This window comes from Carcharhinus amblyrhynchos, unplaced genomic scaffold (assembly GCF_965287045.1).
Source record: "Carcharhinus amblyrhynchos unplaced genomic scaffold, sCarAmb.v2.hapA chromosome_202, whole genome shotgun sequence".
Taxonomy (NCBI): Eukaryota; Metazoa; Chordata; class Chondrichthyes; order Carcharhiniformes; family Carcharhinidae; genus Carcharhinus; species Carcharhinus amblyrhynchos.
In genome coordinates, this window is record NW_027649942.1 from 72,517 (window position 1) to 87,399 (window position 14,883).

Sequence of the window (14,883 nt, forward strand, 5' to 3'; positions counted from 1 at the left end):
TAATAGGAGGCAGAGAGTTGGTATCAATCAATTCTGATTGGCGGTTGGTAACTAGTGGAGTGCCGCAGGGATCGGTGCTGGGGCCTCAACTATTTACCATTTTATATAGATGATCTGGAGGAGGGGGCTGAGTGTAGGGTGACAAAATTTGCTGATGACACGAAGATGCGTGGAAAAGCAAATTGTGCGGAGGGTGTGGAAAGTCTGCAGAGGGATCTAGATAGGCTGAGTGAGTGGGCGAGGACCTGGCAGATGGAGTACAATGTTAGCAAGTGTGAGGTTATCCACTTTGGCAGGAATAATAGTCGGAGGGATTACTATTTAAAGGGCGAAAAGCTGCAGCATGCTACGGTGCAGAGGGACCTGGGGGTCCTTGTGCATGAGTCACAAAAACCCAGTTTGCAGGTGCAGCAGGTGATCAAGAAGGCGAATGGGATGCTGGCCTTTATAGCGAGGGGGATAGAATATAAAAGCAAGGAGGTCTTGCTGCAACTGTACAGGGTACTGGTGAGGCTGCAGCTGGAGTACTGTGTGCAGTTTTGGTCGCCGCACTTGCGCAAGGATATTTTGGCCTTGGAGGGAGTGCAGAGGAGGTTCACTAGGCTGATACTGGAGATAAGGGGGTTGAACTATGAAGAGAGACTAAATAGACTGGGTCTGTACTCGTTGGAGTTTAGAAGGATGAGGGGGGATCTTATAGAGACGTACAAGATAATGAAAGGGATGGATAGGGTAGAGGTAGAGAGATTCTTCCCACTCAAAGGACAGCAGGACTAGAGAGCACAGCCTCAAGATAAGGGGGGAGGGTGCAGTTTAGAACGGAGTTGAGGAGGAACTTCTTCACTCAAAGGGTGGTGAATCTCTGGAATTCTCTGCCCGTTGAAGTGGTGGAGGCTACCTTGCTAAATATATTTAAGTCACGGGTAGATAGGTTTTTGGTAGGCAAGGGAATTAAGGGTTATGGGGAGAAAGCGGGAAAGTGGAACTGATCCACTTCAGATCAGCCATGATCTTATTGAATGGCGGGGCAGGCTCGAAGGGCTAGATGGCCCACTCCTGCTCCTATTTCTTATGTTCTTAATTCTGTGCTAAACCAGTGATTTGCACATTAATCTGTTGCATATAACTTCATGCAAAGTCACGATGCTATTTTTCTCCCTTCTTTAAATGTATTTTTCTTTCTTTCATTGAACTACCTTGCCTTCCCCATCCCACAGAAACAATTTATTGATCCTTCTCAGCTTTACAAATGACAACTTGAAATCAGCTCTAAGAGCAATCTAAACATTGACTTGTTGGGCCAGATTTTACCAATCGGAGGCTAAGGGCTGGATCTGGACGTAAAACGGATCCAAGCCTGGAATTCTTGGTCCAGCACGCCCATACGCTTTTTGCCATCCAGTCTGTGCTGTGGGCAGGGCTTAGTGCTGCCTGAACGATCGGAGCGTTGAACTGTGCATGCGCAGTTCAAGAAAGATCTGAAACAGCGTGCCCGGGCGCGAAAGACAAAAACTGGGGGGTAGGATGAGCCGTGATCGGAACCCCCATGGGAGGTAGGCCCTCACCCCCCTCACCAGAGCACACCCCCAACCTACCTGAATTGCTGCTGTCCCTCCACCATCCTTCTAACCTGCGCTTGTTGATGTGGAGATGTCAGCATTGGACTGGGGTGAACACAGCAAGAAGTCTCAACACCAAGTTAAAAGTACTGTTGGAGTTTAACCTGGTATTGTGAGACTTCTTACTGTGTTTAACCCCAGTCCAATGCCAACATCTCCACTTCAACGAATGCAGGTCAGAAGGATGGTGGAGGGAGAGCAACAATCCAGGTAGGTTGGGGGTGTGCTGTGCCGAGGGGGTGGGGGCCTGCCTCCCAGGAGGATCCGACCGCGGTGGGGGGGCACTGCCTCCCAGGGGGGTCCAACCACGGAGGGGAGGGGGGGGAGGCGGGTGGCGGGTCTGCCGGGGTAGTTAGCGGGGGGTCTGTGAAGGGTGTTCGAGGAGGATGGGCTTTGGAGGTCCCCCTGCAGAATAGGAGTCCGCTTCGGATTTTCATTCTGCAGGTTGGTAACAGCACGGATCCAGAACGGATCCGAAGACGATAAAGTGGGATTTGGCAGTCGAACAAAGAACATCCCAGCACGGGAAACAGGCCCTTCAGCCCAACGAGCCCACACCGCTGCATCTTCCCACACCTACCCCGCCCTGTGTGTATGTGAGTGGAACCCCTAATGTAGCCAGATTCAGGGGAGAATAGTGTCAATTTGGTAAAACCAATCAGCCTAAGAGCACATCTTTGGGGTGTGGGAGGAAACCGGAGCGCCCGGAGGAAACCCACGCAACCACAGGGAGAATGCACAAACTCCCACAGACACTGGCCCAAATCTATGTATCGGCACAGCAAACAGTGATAGTCACCGAGCTGTTGTGGTGCCCATCTGCTGGTCCAGGATTAAGCACACACAACGACACGAAGTACTAGGCCACTCCCAGAACCTCCAAGAGCAGCCCACGCATGAGCCACAGTGTGCATGCCCCTCGTTTGACAACAAGGTGGACCGACCCTGTGGAATAAAAAGACAAAAACGTTAACATATAATACTACATTTCTGGTGTCGTCCCGAGGCTCTGACCCTATTTAATACCCTCTACTATAACCCTCCATCCTTGCTTCGCTCATGTGTCTGTCTAAGTAAACCTTAAACAAGTCCAACGTGCCTGCCTCCACCACCCTACTCGGTAGCGCGTTCCATACCCCCACGACCCTCTGTGTGAAAAACCTTCCTCTCGTATCCAAATTATACTTCTCCCCCCTCACCCTTGGATCGTGACCTCTCGTAATTGTCCCCAATCTAGGGAAAAGCCTACCGCTGTTTACTCTATCTATTCCCTTCAGTATTTTATACACCTCTATCATATCCCCCCTTAATCTCCGTCTTTCTAAGGAGAAGAGCCCCAGTTTCTCCAACCTTTCCTTGTAACTCAGTCCTTCCATGCCAGGCAACATCCTGGTAAACCTATTCTGCACCCTCTCCAGGGTCTCCACGTCCTTCCGGTAGTAAGGTGACCAGAACTGGACGCAGTACTCCAAATGTGGTCTAACCAACGTTCTGTACAACTGAAGCATTAGACGGCAGCTCTTATACACTATACCCCTTCCTATAAAGGTTAGCATTCCATAAGCTTTCTTCACAACCTTCTCTACCTGTGTCGACACCTTCAGAGAGTTGTGCACCTGCATTCCCAGGTCCCTCTGTATCTCTATACTCTTAATCGGTCTACCTTTTATCACATAACTCCTCCCTGCATTATTCCTTCCAAAATGCATCACCTTGCATTTGTCAGGATTAAATTCCATCTGCCATCTATCTGCCCAATATACCAACCTATCTATATCCTGCTGTGTCACCTGACAGTCCTCCTCGGTATCTGCCAATCCTGCCATCTTGGTGTCATCCGCAAATTTGCTGATCACACCACGTACGCCCTCTTCCAAGTCGTTTATATATACTACAAAGAGGAGAGGTCCCAGTACTGAGCCCTGCGGCACACCACTGGTGACTGACCTCCAGCCAGAAAAGGTCCCCTCGACAACTACTCTCTGTCTCCTATTTCCCAGCCAGTTTTCGATCCACCTAGCTACCTGTCCTTGTATCCCATGTGCCTTAACATTTTCTACCAGCCTACCGTGAGGGACTTTGTCAAACGCCTTACTGAAATCCATATAGATGACATCAACGGCTCGCCCATCGTCAACCGTTTTTGTCACCTCCTCAAAGAATTCCACCAGATTCATAAGGCAAGACCTCCCCCGAACAAAGCCATGTTGCGTATCCCTAATCAGATCGCAACGCTCCAAATGCTCATACATCCTATCCCTAAGAATTTTTTCCAATAATTTTCCTACCACCGATGTCAAACTCACTGGTCTATAATTACCAGGGTTATCCCTACTACCCTTTTTAAACAGCGGTACCACATTAGCTACCCTCCAGTCTACTGGGACCTCACCTGTGTCCAAAGAAGAGACAAAGATTTGCGTCAGAGGCCCAGCAATTTCATCCTTCACCTCCCTAAGCAGCCTGGGATAAATACCATCAGGCCCCGGAGCTCTATCCGTTTTTATGCTACCTAAAAACCTTAGCACTTCCTCCCTCGTAATGGATATTTCCTTCCACTGATCTACAGCTCCCTCCAAGACACTACACGACACCAATCCCCTCTCCTTCGTGAATACCGACGTAAAGTATTCATTCAGGATCTCCCCCATTCCCTCAGTCTCGATACATAGCTCCCCTCCATTGTCCCTAAGAGCACCAATTTTCCCTCTAACCACTCTCTTGCTCCTAATATAAGAGTAAAATGCTTTAGGATTAAGGAAAATCCAATCAGCCAAGGCCATTTCATGCCCCCTTTTCACCCTTCTAACTCCCCTTTTTAGCTCCCTCCCACTCTCTCTATATTCCTCCAGCGCACTCTCCATTCCCAGTTGTTTCGACCTAACATATGCCTCCCTCTTCTTCCTGACCAAGTCTTCGATACCCCCTGTAATCCACGGCTCTCTAATCCTGCCTTTCCCATCCTTCTGCTTAGCCGGAACATGCCTTTCCTGCAATATTTTCAGTTTGCCCTTAAAAATCTCCCACTTACCAACCGTGGACTTGCCAGCTAACAACCTCTCCCAATTAGTGTCCTTCAGCTCCCTCCTAATCCGACTATAGCTGGCCTTCCCCCAGTTCAGAACCCTCCCCTTCGGCCGGCAGTCATTCCTTTTCATTTTTATCCAAAAGTAGATGGACTTGTGGTCACTGTTAGCCACATGTTCGCCTACCCCTACCTCAACCTCAACCTCAACCACCTGCCCCGGCTCATTTCCCAGCACTAAATCCAGTATAGCCCCCTCCCTAGTCGGGCTAGTTACGTACTGCTCTAGGGACCCTTCCAACACACACTTTACAAACTCCTCTCCCTCCGTACCCCCAGCTCTAGGCACCTTCCAATCCACTCCAGGAAGGTTAAAGTCACCCACTACAACCACCTTATTCTTTCTGCACCTATCTAAAATGCCTCTGCAAATACCTTCCTCCACTGACCTCGGGCTGTTGGGTGGCCTATTGTATACCCCTAGCATCGTAATCGCTCCCTTTTTATTCCTCAACTCCACCCACAGCGACTCACTCCCTAACTCCTCCGTATTGTCCTCCCTCTGCACTGCTGTGATGTGCTCCTTTACTAACAACGCCACCCCACCACCTCTCTTCAACCCTCCTCTGTCACACCTAAAACACTTATACCCAGGAACATTCAGCTGCCAATCCTGCCCTTCACGTAACCACGTCTCCGTTACTGCCACCACATCCAACTCCCTCACAAACATCAAGGCCCTAAGCTCATCCTTCTTACCCGTCACACTCCTCGCATTGAAACAGACGCAGTCCAACCCACCAGTGCCTCTCAGAACCTCCTTCTCCCTGATAATTTTCCTTTCACCCAAACCTACCCTATCACCCAATTCCCTCCCGACCCCAGTGTCTACTGAGCTATCAATCACACCCCCACACCCCCCCTCCCTATTAGTTTAAACCCTGCCCAAACACTCCAGCTAACCTCCCTGCTAAGACATTTGTCCCTCTCCCATTCAAATTTTCCCCATTCCTCCTATACAGTTGCCCTTCTCTCACAAATACCTCCCAGTGGTCTACAAAAGTGAAGTTCTCTACCTTGCACCAATCCCTCAGCCATGCATTCAGCTGCATGATCTCGTTATTCCTAGCCCTACCGGTACTAGGCAGCAGCCCAGAGAATGCCACCCTGGAGGTCCTGCTCTTCAGTTTGCACCCCAACTCCCTAAATTGCCTACGTACATCTGCCCTATTCCGCCTTCTTACGTCCCTCTCCCCTATGTGTATTATTACCTCTGCCTGGGTCCCCTCCCCTTTCAAAATTCCCTCTATCCTTTCCGTTATGTCCTGTACCCCTGCTCCAGGGAGGCAAACCACCATCCTGGAGTCATGCCTCTGCCCAGAGAACCTCCTGTCATTCCTTTGACCTTCCCATCCCCTACCACTATCACATTGCCAGCCCCCTTCTGTCCCTCTAAGTCATTCTGGCCCTCCTGTCTATCCTTTTGTGCCCCTGTTGATGAACCTTGGGGAGCCACTGGGGAGGTCTGAGGACCAGGACTATTCTTCTTCTTCTTCCTCTTGACAGTTGTCCACCCATTCTGCTCCTCAGCCCCTGGGACCTCCTCTTGCTCATGGTTCCTAGCCATTAACTCTTCATTTTCCCTCACCAGAAACGCATCCTCTAAACGCCCCTCTAGTTGCCTGACCCGGGCCCTTAACTGCTGCAACTCTAAAACACAGATGTGGACCCTCGGGAGACATGATGCCTCCAAGAACTCCCACATGTGGCACCTAACACAGCTTATGTTCCTCCCCATAGCTCCTGCCATGTCCCAACCTCCCTTGGGTTTGTATGTGTCGAAATGCAACCCAGGAAAGATAGAAACTGCAACTCACCTTCTCTAAGCCCAGCGAGCCAAAGCCCTTATAACTCCCACTCACTCCGCTGCCCGCTCCCGATGCTGCCCGCTGTCTATCACTACCTTCTTTTTATACCCCCCGCTCTCCCTTCCCGACAATCCCCTCGCCTAACTTCCGGTACGGAAGTAAAATACACACACACAAACCGGAAGTGCAGTCAGAAAATGATTCCAAGTAAATCCAACACTCACCAAAGCCACCAGGTACACTGCTCCGGAGAACAATGAGGTGGATCCACGGGTGAGTATCAGATTTATACCCCCCGCTCCCCCTTCCCAACTATCCCCTCGCCTAACTTCTGGTACGGATCATTAAGTCTATTTAAATCATCCGGCCGCCCGATTGAGGTGCAGAACGGATCCGCGCGCAAATCAGGTGTTGGTAAAGGCATGATCTGCTCAGTTTTAGGTGCCGATCGCATTACTGGCCTGCTACCCAAATTTACCACAATTTCAATTTTTGGTAAAATCGGGCCCGTTTATTTTTCTCCCTGACTCCATCATGGAGAATTCAATGTCAGGTATTGTAGTTAAAATTGCAATTCCTACCACAATATGACAGTATAATGATATGAAAAGCTGCTGTGCCATCGCACCACCTACTAAGTACTACATGAATAATTGGATTCACTGGATCATTTAAACCTTATTTTAGACCACAACAAGAGAATGAGTTTGTCAGGTAAAATCTCTTTATCCTGCTTTTATCTATGACCTTCAGCTAGAGATTGTTGGTGTACAACTATACATGAAGGTACAAAATCAGTAATATGAGTATTGAGTCTAACTGCTGCACATTACTTAAATTGCTCATTGTATCTGGTTTGTATTAATGAAACACATTAATGTCATGAAAAGCTTTCATGATCTGCAAATGTTGTTAAAATCATATTTTCTATGGGGGCTACTTGATAGAAGTTTCGTCCAGATGTCTTGTCAATAATGTGGTTTTGTATCGGTACCCATTACCAGTTGCTGGTCATTCACTTCAACGATCTTGACATCCAGCAGTGTACCTATACTGACCGATATCTAATTATATATTGTAATTCAAGGTTTAGGAATAGGACCTCTTGTGATCTGAACAAGAAAATTGTATCTTTCAGATGCATGTTTTTACACGCATTATCACACTTCAGGTCATATTTTCTTAAGTTAAATAGAATAGAAATTACCCCAAGTCTTTCTCAGTAAACAACTAATAAGTGCTTCAGTAAGAGAAAGCCTGACTCAAATCATTAAACTGCCTTATTTTACAAAGAATAAGTAAGAATATAGATTAACAGTTGAAAATAAGCCTCACTTTCTTTGTACAATTTCACGTCTCTCTTTGAAAAACAATAAGAAAAAAAATAATAAGCCATGTACCATGGTTCTGTTGGCCAATTTACTTTTCTGGCACTTACTTCCTTTTTAGATAACTTCTAACTGCAAAGACTGACCTTCTGCATATTAACTTCCATATCCACTGATCCCCTTCTTGCCTCAGTGGCTTCTTAAGTCTGAGCAAATTCACTTTTGAAGAACATTAATTAAACATAATTAATTTGCAAATTCTTTCCATTGAATAAATAATTAGAATCTCTGAACTGTAATGAAGGAATTTGTAGATCGTTTTAGTTTATGGTACAAAAATTAACTCGTTCATTTTTTGTATAATTTGGAAAATTCTGAATAAAGCTGGCAAAGAAATGTTCTCAGTTAGTATATTTGGTAATTTTTTTTAAATGAAAACACTTTGGTGTTTTCTAACACTTGGGGGGGTTGGGAAGGGTTACATATGATAATAGTGTGTGGAAATAAACTGGAACTCTGCCACGGTGAGGTTTTTATTTCTCAAAACCACATACCTCATACTACAGAAAAAAATCAATCCCTGGTTGCGTATCTGTATAATAATATCCCTGGATTTCTGTAGATCATCATTCATATCATGTAGAAAATATTTTTATCAGATCATTATGGAAGGATTTTTTTAAAATCTAGTACAGTGTTTGTATCTCTCTCACTTAGGAATCGGAGAAAATGCTGGAACCAGCGGACAGTGGTGTGCAGCTACCAATGGAAAGTAGAAAACTGCTTCAAAGCCCAGTAAAGAGTAATATTTATAGGTAATCCAGTCAATAGTGCTTCTAATACTTCACAATTAAGCTCATACATTTTTAGTGGTTGAGTATAGATGTTTTCATGCTGTTTGCATTGAACATTTTCAGTTTTTTTTAACCCATAAGAACATAGTAACAGAAGAAATAGGAGCAGGAGTAGGCCAACTAGCCCTTCGAGCCTGCCCTGCCATTCAATAACATCATGGCTGATCTGAAGTGAATCAGTCCCACTTTCCCGCTTTCTCCCCATAACCCTTCATTCCCCTGTCTATCAGAAACCTATCTACCTGTGAGTTAAATATATTCAGTGAGGTAGCCTCCACCACTTCAATGGGCAGAGAATTCCAGAGATTCACCACCCTTTTGAGTGAAGAAGTTCCTCCTCAACTCTGATCTAAACTGCACCCCCCCCCCCCCCAACCTTATCTTGAGGCTGTGTCCTCTAGTCCTGCTATCCTTTCTAAGTGGGAAGAATCTCTCTACCTCTACCCTATCCATCCCTTTCATTATCTTATATGTCTCTATAAGATCCCCCCTCATCCTTTTAAACTCCAACGAGTACAGACCCAGTCTATTTAGTCTCTCTTCATAGTCCAACCCCCTCATCTCCGGTATCAGCCTAGTGAACCTTCTCTGCACTCCCTCCAAGGCCAATATATCCTTCCACAAGTGCAGCGACCAAAACTGCACACAGTACTCCAGCTGCGGCCTCACCTGTGCCCTGTACAGTTGCAGCAAGACCTCCCTGCTTTTATATTCTATATTCGCCCAAATGATACCAAACTAGAATACATAAATTATTATTTGGTTAATATATTATGTTTTTACATCTGAATAAGATGAGTATTTGTAAATAGATCAGATTAGATATTCTCTCTAAGCATACAGAACACCAGTAAAATTTACCATGAAGAGTTATGCACACTTGAAACGTTAACCATATTTCTCGCTCCACAGATGCTGCCAGGCCTGTTGAGTTTTTTTCAGCATTTTCAGTTTTTGTTTCAGATTTTGAGCATCTGCAGTATTTTATTTTTGTTTCAGCAGAATTGATGACCTGTTATCCAAAGGTTTCTCTGAGCACTGTGATTACATTTCACAATCATGCATTATTATTTTGGGGCATGACTCCAACCAATATATTCAAAAAAACATTTCAAGTCTTGCAGCTTCATACCCTACCGACAAATAGCATGCCTATGGTAAAACAGTGCAAGAATGTACTGGATGCACTGTCAATATTTTAATCTGCTGGATACCAGCAGTATTACAATAAATTGCAACGCACAACATCAGCAATATCCTATTACTGCGCAAAAGGAATACTATGTAGGCTGCTATTGTCTCAATTTGTTATCCTCGTGTTACGATTGGTAGTTCATGGAGGCTGACCTCATCTTGCAGAGAGGTACCCCTCCAGCTATATATAACCAATTGTTTCTCTCAAATGAAGAGAGATGCCTAAATTCCTTTGTGGAATAGGCTAATTACCTGTTTCAATTATGTTTCAGATCTATGTGTTTAAAAATGTATAAAAACTGGACCACTTTTGATTTCTATGACTTCTAAATCACTTGCGGATTTGCGCTATTTTCTTGAATAGAACATTTGCAGAGTAAAATGCATTGCAATGGACGCACAATTGAAGAGTCAATACCATACTGCAATAAAGCTGCAGCGCCAGTTGTTAGTCATCTGTTTAATGAGCTGAAATCTGCAAAACTTTGCTAATTCTGCTGTACAGTGCACATGGATCTATTTTTCAATCATCTGGTTGGCAAATTGAAAGTGTGGGAAATCCAGAAAGTCTTTCATTTGCTCAGCTCTTTCTGCATTTTTTTTGTAAATAAGACATTACTGCTCAAGTCTAAACAGTGCTTCTTGTTGCTTATTTGATAACACTTACCAACATGCATATGCACCAAGTCCTGGAGCAGGTTAGAACATTTTTAAAACAGTGAGCAGCAAATCAGATTGACTACCTCACAAAACTTTTCATGTTGGAAGTGGAAGATTTTACACTGTCATATGGAGAATGTATGTATTGTGCTTCTGAAATTAGGAATGTGGTAAAGGTTGGGGTGCAGAATTCATTATATTTTAAAAATATTTTTGGCTTAGGTATTTAAATAAGCATGGAAATATTACTACACTTGAATAGAACATTCATTCTCATGGAATAATTACAGTTTCATTTTTCAAAATCTTGTGTAACAGAGCCACAATACAGGACATGGCAGAACAAAATAAATTTCAGTTTATAACCAGACAGTGTATTCTGGTGGCCAGTCATTGTGCTATGTTTCAGTTTTTTTGGGGTGATTTGGCCAGAATGGTAAGGGCTTGCTTATTACCATGAGAAAATGGTGATGGGCGTCCTCCTTGAATTGCTGCTGCTGTTCTGATGAAGGTAAGGAATTTCATGAATTTCTCCCAGTAATCATGAAACAATGCCATAATGTCAAATCAGGATGATGTGTGCCTTCAAAGGGAAATTGGAAGTGATGCTGTTCCCAAGACCTTGCTGCTCTTGGCCTTCTTGGTGCAAAAGGTTACGGAGCTGAAAGATGCTATTGCAGTCAGCTAAGTGAATGGCTGCAGCACATCCAACAGATAGTATATACTACAGCAGCTGGCTATAGAACCTCCCTTATGACTGCTGATATGCAAAGCAATTTTGAAGTAAGCGCAAAAAGCTGGCAAATGCTGACCAAGTACATGCAGTACAAGTTCCTTTACATTAACACTTATTTTGCCAATGAAATAAATGAATAATATGTGGAAGGAATTTTAGATGTGAATTACTAACAGTGTTTGAGGACCTTCTCCCTGCTGACATATAAAGTGATTGGTGCCCTACGATTTATAGCCGTGGCTTTATGTGAAAGGGTAAACTTCAGCCACACAGACATGCTGACTCCTGCCAAAACAACTTACAAATGTAACTAAAAACAAGTTTCATTTTGTTTTGCAAAAACTCAGCAATTTAGCATGGGCAGTGGTGTCCACTTTTAAAAGCATGCTGCATGGCCCATTAAGTGCCTTGCAAACTGAAGTTGAGAGGGGAAAGTTTCCCCAGTAGTGAAAATAAAACAGCATGTGATAAAACCACCACAACAGTGGCATTAAACAAACCTACAGCTCACTTACCCGTTCTGAGCTGAACAGGATTGTCTGGATGACATTTATTTTGTGACTGAACTGGAAAGGAGCACACTTGAGGTGGGCATGTTAATTTTCTGCTGACAATCTTAATGATCTCTTTCTTGATTATGACAGCTAAACTTTGTTCATAGGTGTGATCCGTCTGAAATTAATATCTCTGATGAAATGTCCAAATCTACAGTTTGGAAGGCGCTCAGCATGAATACAGAGAGCAACAAGACCAAGGATAACACAACTTCAAAAAGGTAACACTAGTGTTCATTCAATGCAACTTTAGTATTTCTATAACTTAAACCATATAGCCATCCTATCTGTGATGACACCATGCATTTAAGCAATGTATTTGTGTCATATTTCATGTGAGGGGACTGCTAAGTACCATGTTTCCAAACTGCCTCCAAGCCCCCTGACCAGTAGTGATTCTCGATGGTCTCATGCTTCACCTGAAGGTCAGAAGGAACTGGGAGCTGGAGGAATCTGGCTTCGAATGGACTCTGCATATTTAAATACGACTTCAAATATGCTAATTGGCTTCTCGCCCTTTCTGGGTGCAATCCAGTTTGTGGCATTAGAAAGGGACTGGGACAATTGCAAGCAATGTGGCATCAGGCATGGAGCTGATTTTTAGGCCCACACACTATTTTTATGGATCAACGCAATCTGCACCAGGTGTGCTGAAGTCAGAAAATTACCCCCAGGGGTTCTAGCTTCCCTCAGTTATTAAAGTTATTATATAACTGAACTATCCAGGTTGGGAGGTGTGCTCTGTTGGTTGACCTCAGGTTAGCAGAAGTGGTGGGAGGATGGACCTTCAACTGACTTCAGTCCTAGTTACAGAAGCAGTGATCAGCCAAGGTTCTCACTGCTGCCTGCTACTTAGTAACCCTTGCTGGAAAGCAAATGCGTGGTCATCTGAAGAGACAGGCTCCCGCTTGATCAAATTGCTTTGCAACCTTTGTTATTTATGTTCATACGCGAGTGAAATGTTGCTGCAGGTAATTCAGGGCAGTGGGCATCTTCACAACTGCGTATCCTAATAAAAGTCAGCATCTTCAGAGAGTAGAAGCTTAACAATCAGTGTTAATTTCAATTTTGTCAGGTATAGATTCTTGTTAGCTATCTCCATTTGTATTCTGTTATTAACATTAAGGTCTGGGAGATGGATTACAAACTCATTGGGCAGAATTTAACATTGGAAATAGGGGTCTCACTGGAGAGCTAACAAGAGCCAGTTTTTGGGAATGCACTTAACTGAGCAGTGGCAAGCCTTTCCTTGGATCAAGGATCCCAGGGTGAAAGTGCTGCCTGCTGAGAGCTGTCAGCCAGTTTATCAGCTTAATTTTCCAATGCACCTCCTGCCCAATTCAGGTAGCAGCTTCTAATAAAACATTTGAATCAGGTCCTACACTGGTTGTAGGACCCCAACTCCATTTCCAGATACTGATGGGCTGTGTATGTCCGGTATACTCTGCGTGTTGATACTAGGCTTAGATCTGTCTAACCAGTAGCCCTTAAAGGGATTGCTTAAAGCAGCTCCAGATACCCTCAAGATATCTGCAGAACTGATTTTTGTGGAGATTGGAAGAATGCTGCTTCCACTATGAATGCTTCTTCAAGCCCCATAAAATCTTCCCGCATATTGAAGGTGACTTGGGTGTCCTTCTATTCCCAAACATTTGGCACTGCAGAGAAATCACCAGATCTCACCTTTCCCCCTCTCTGAAGTTATGTACCAGTGCTTGTTTAGTACTGACACATTGCCAATCCTGGTACATCAGGCCTGAGCATGAAAATAGTTCAGACCTTTTGCTATTTTCATTGGGTGAACTGTGAGATTGCTCTGTCCAATATGCACACTATGAAAACTGCCTCCCTAAATATTGAAAAGAACATCTTTGTCATCTTCCGTCTTTTTTTTTTCCTTTTTACAGCAGTTCCATTCAAAAATCAACGTAAATTGATATTCCTGGATCAGGTGAGTCATCAAGTTTCTTTATTTGGAAAAATTGTGGGAGGCAATTCTCCCATCCCACCACGCTGCATTTTTAGTGCAACAGGCCAGGAGACTTGTGTGGAGGCCATTTCACAGGCTTCCCGCTGGGCGCCATTGCCTCTGCACTCTCCCAGCGCCAGAAGCTCCACACCAGAAATCGGTGTGGAGCTGCCTAATATATTCAGCAACTCATTTAAATATCACTTAAATCCTGTTAGCAAGCCTGGGACTGAAATCTCCATGCCTGCTAGCCTCTCCCCCAACCCTCTGCCAGGACTGGCTCATTCACTTCAGCGGTGTTTAGTATAGCTCCCCACTCTCAGGAAGTTGGCAGCCTGACCCTTCTGGAGTGAAGGGGGGGTCAGTTGAGGCCCCCAGGGGATTGGGTGCTGGACAGGGTGCCCCTAGGCATTGCTACCTTTGTAGTGCCAGCCTGGCCCCTGGCACTGCCCAAGGGGCAAATTGCCAATGCCCAGGGGGCATCTTGGCACTGCCTATCTGGCATAGGGTACTGCCAAAGGGGGCAGGGCCCATTGAGGGTGGGGTCTCTGGGGGGGGGAGGCGGGCGATCAGTGGCACTGTGCACTGGGATCTGTGACACAGGGAGGGATGTCAACGATCGGGCCTGGTCATTGTGGTGGGGAGGAGGTGGGGGTGCAGACTGCTGGGGAGGTTGGAGCTTCAGGTGGGGAGGGGTCAGAGAGAGGGAGGAGATCGGGACTGCTGTGGGGGTGGGGGGGGGGGGTAGAGACGAGTGTTTGGCGGGGGTGGGGGGGGGGGGGGTCAGGGCTGGGCCTGGACACACCCGGGCCCAGCAGTTGGGAGATGGGGGAGGTTTGCACATCCGGCAATGCAGGGGTTGCATGGCCAGCGATCAAGCTGGCCAGCCGGCAGTGCGGGGCCATTGCGGATGCGCCAATATTGGCGTTGACAGACACATGCGCAGTGGCCCACTCAGGCGCTATGCTGTTGGCCTCTCCAGCAGGAATAGGTCCCATTGTCTGATTTCAGCATGGGAAATTCATTTTGAAACTGCTGAAACAAATAGCGTGATTTATGCAAATTCAATACTTAGA

At 45.5% G+C, this 14,883-nt stretch overlaps 1 protein-coding gene across 3 annotated transcripts in view; it reads left to right on the top strand.

The window, feature by feature from the left end:
• The window catches only part of LOC145338866 (electroneutral sodium bicarbonate exchanger 1-like), an 86,684-nt gene that overhangs the window by 65,227 nt on the left and 6,574 nt on the right, over positions 1–14,883 (top strand). Inside the window, exons 18-20 of one of the 3 annotated variants that reach the window (XM_080183250.1) lie at positions 8,558–8,655; positions 11,946–12,059; positions 13,746–13,789. In XM_080183250.1, the coding sequence (XP_080039376.1) occupies positions 8,558–8,655; positions 11,946–12,059; positions 13,746–13,770 (237 nt within the window). In that variant the 3' untranslated portion in view covers positions 13,771–13,789. Of the gene's footprint in view, positions 1–8,557; positions 8,656–11,945; positions 12,060–13,745; positions 13,790–14,883 lie in introns of those variants that run through there. The other 2 variants (XM_080183252.1, XM_080183251.1) reach the window with 2 other exon arrangements.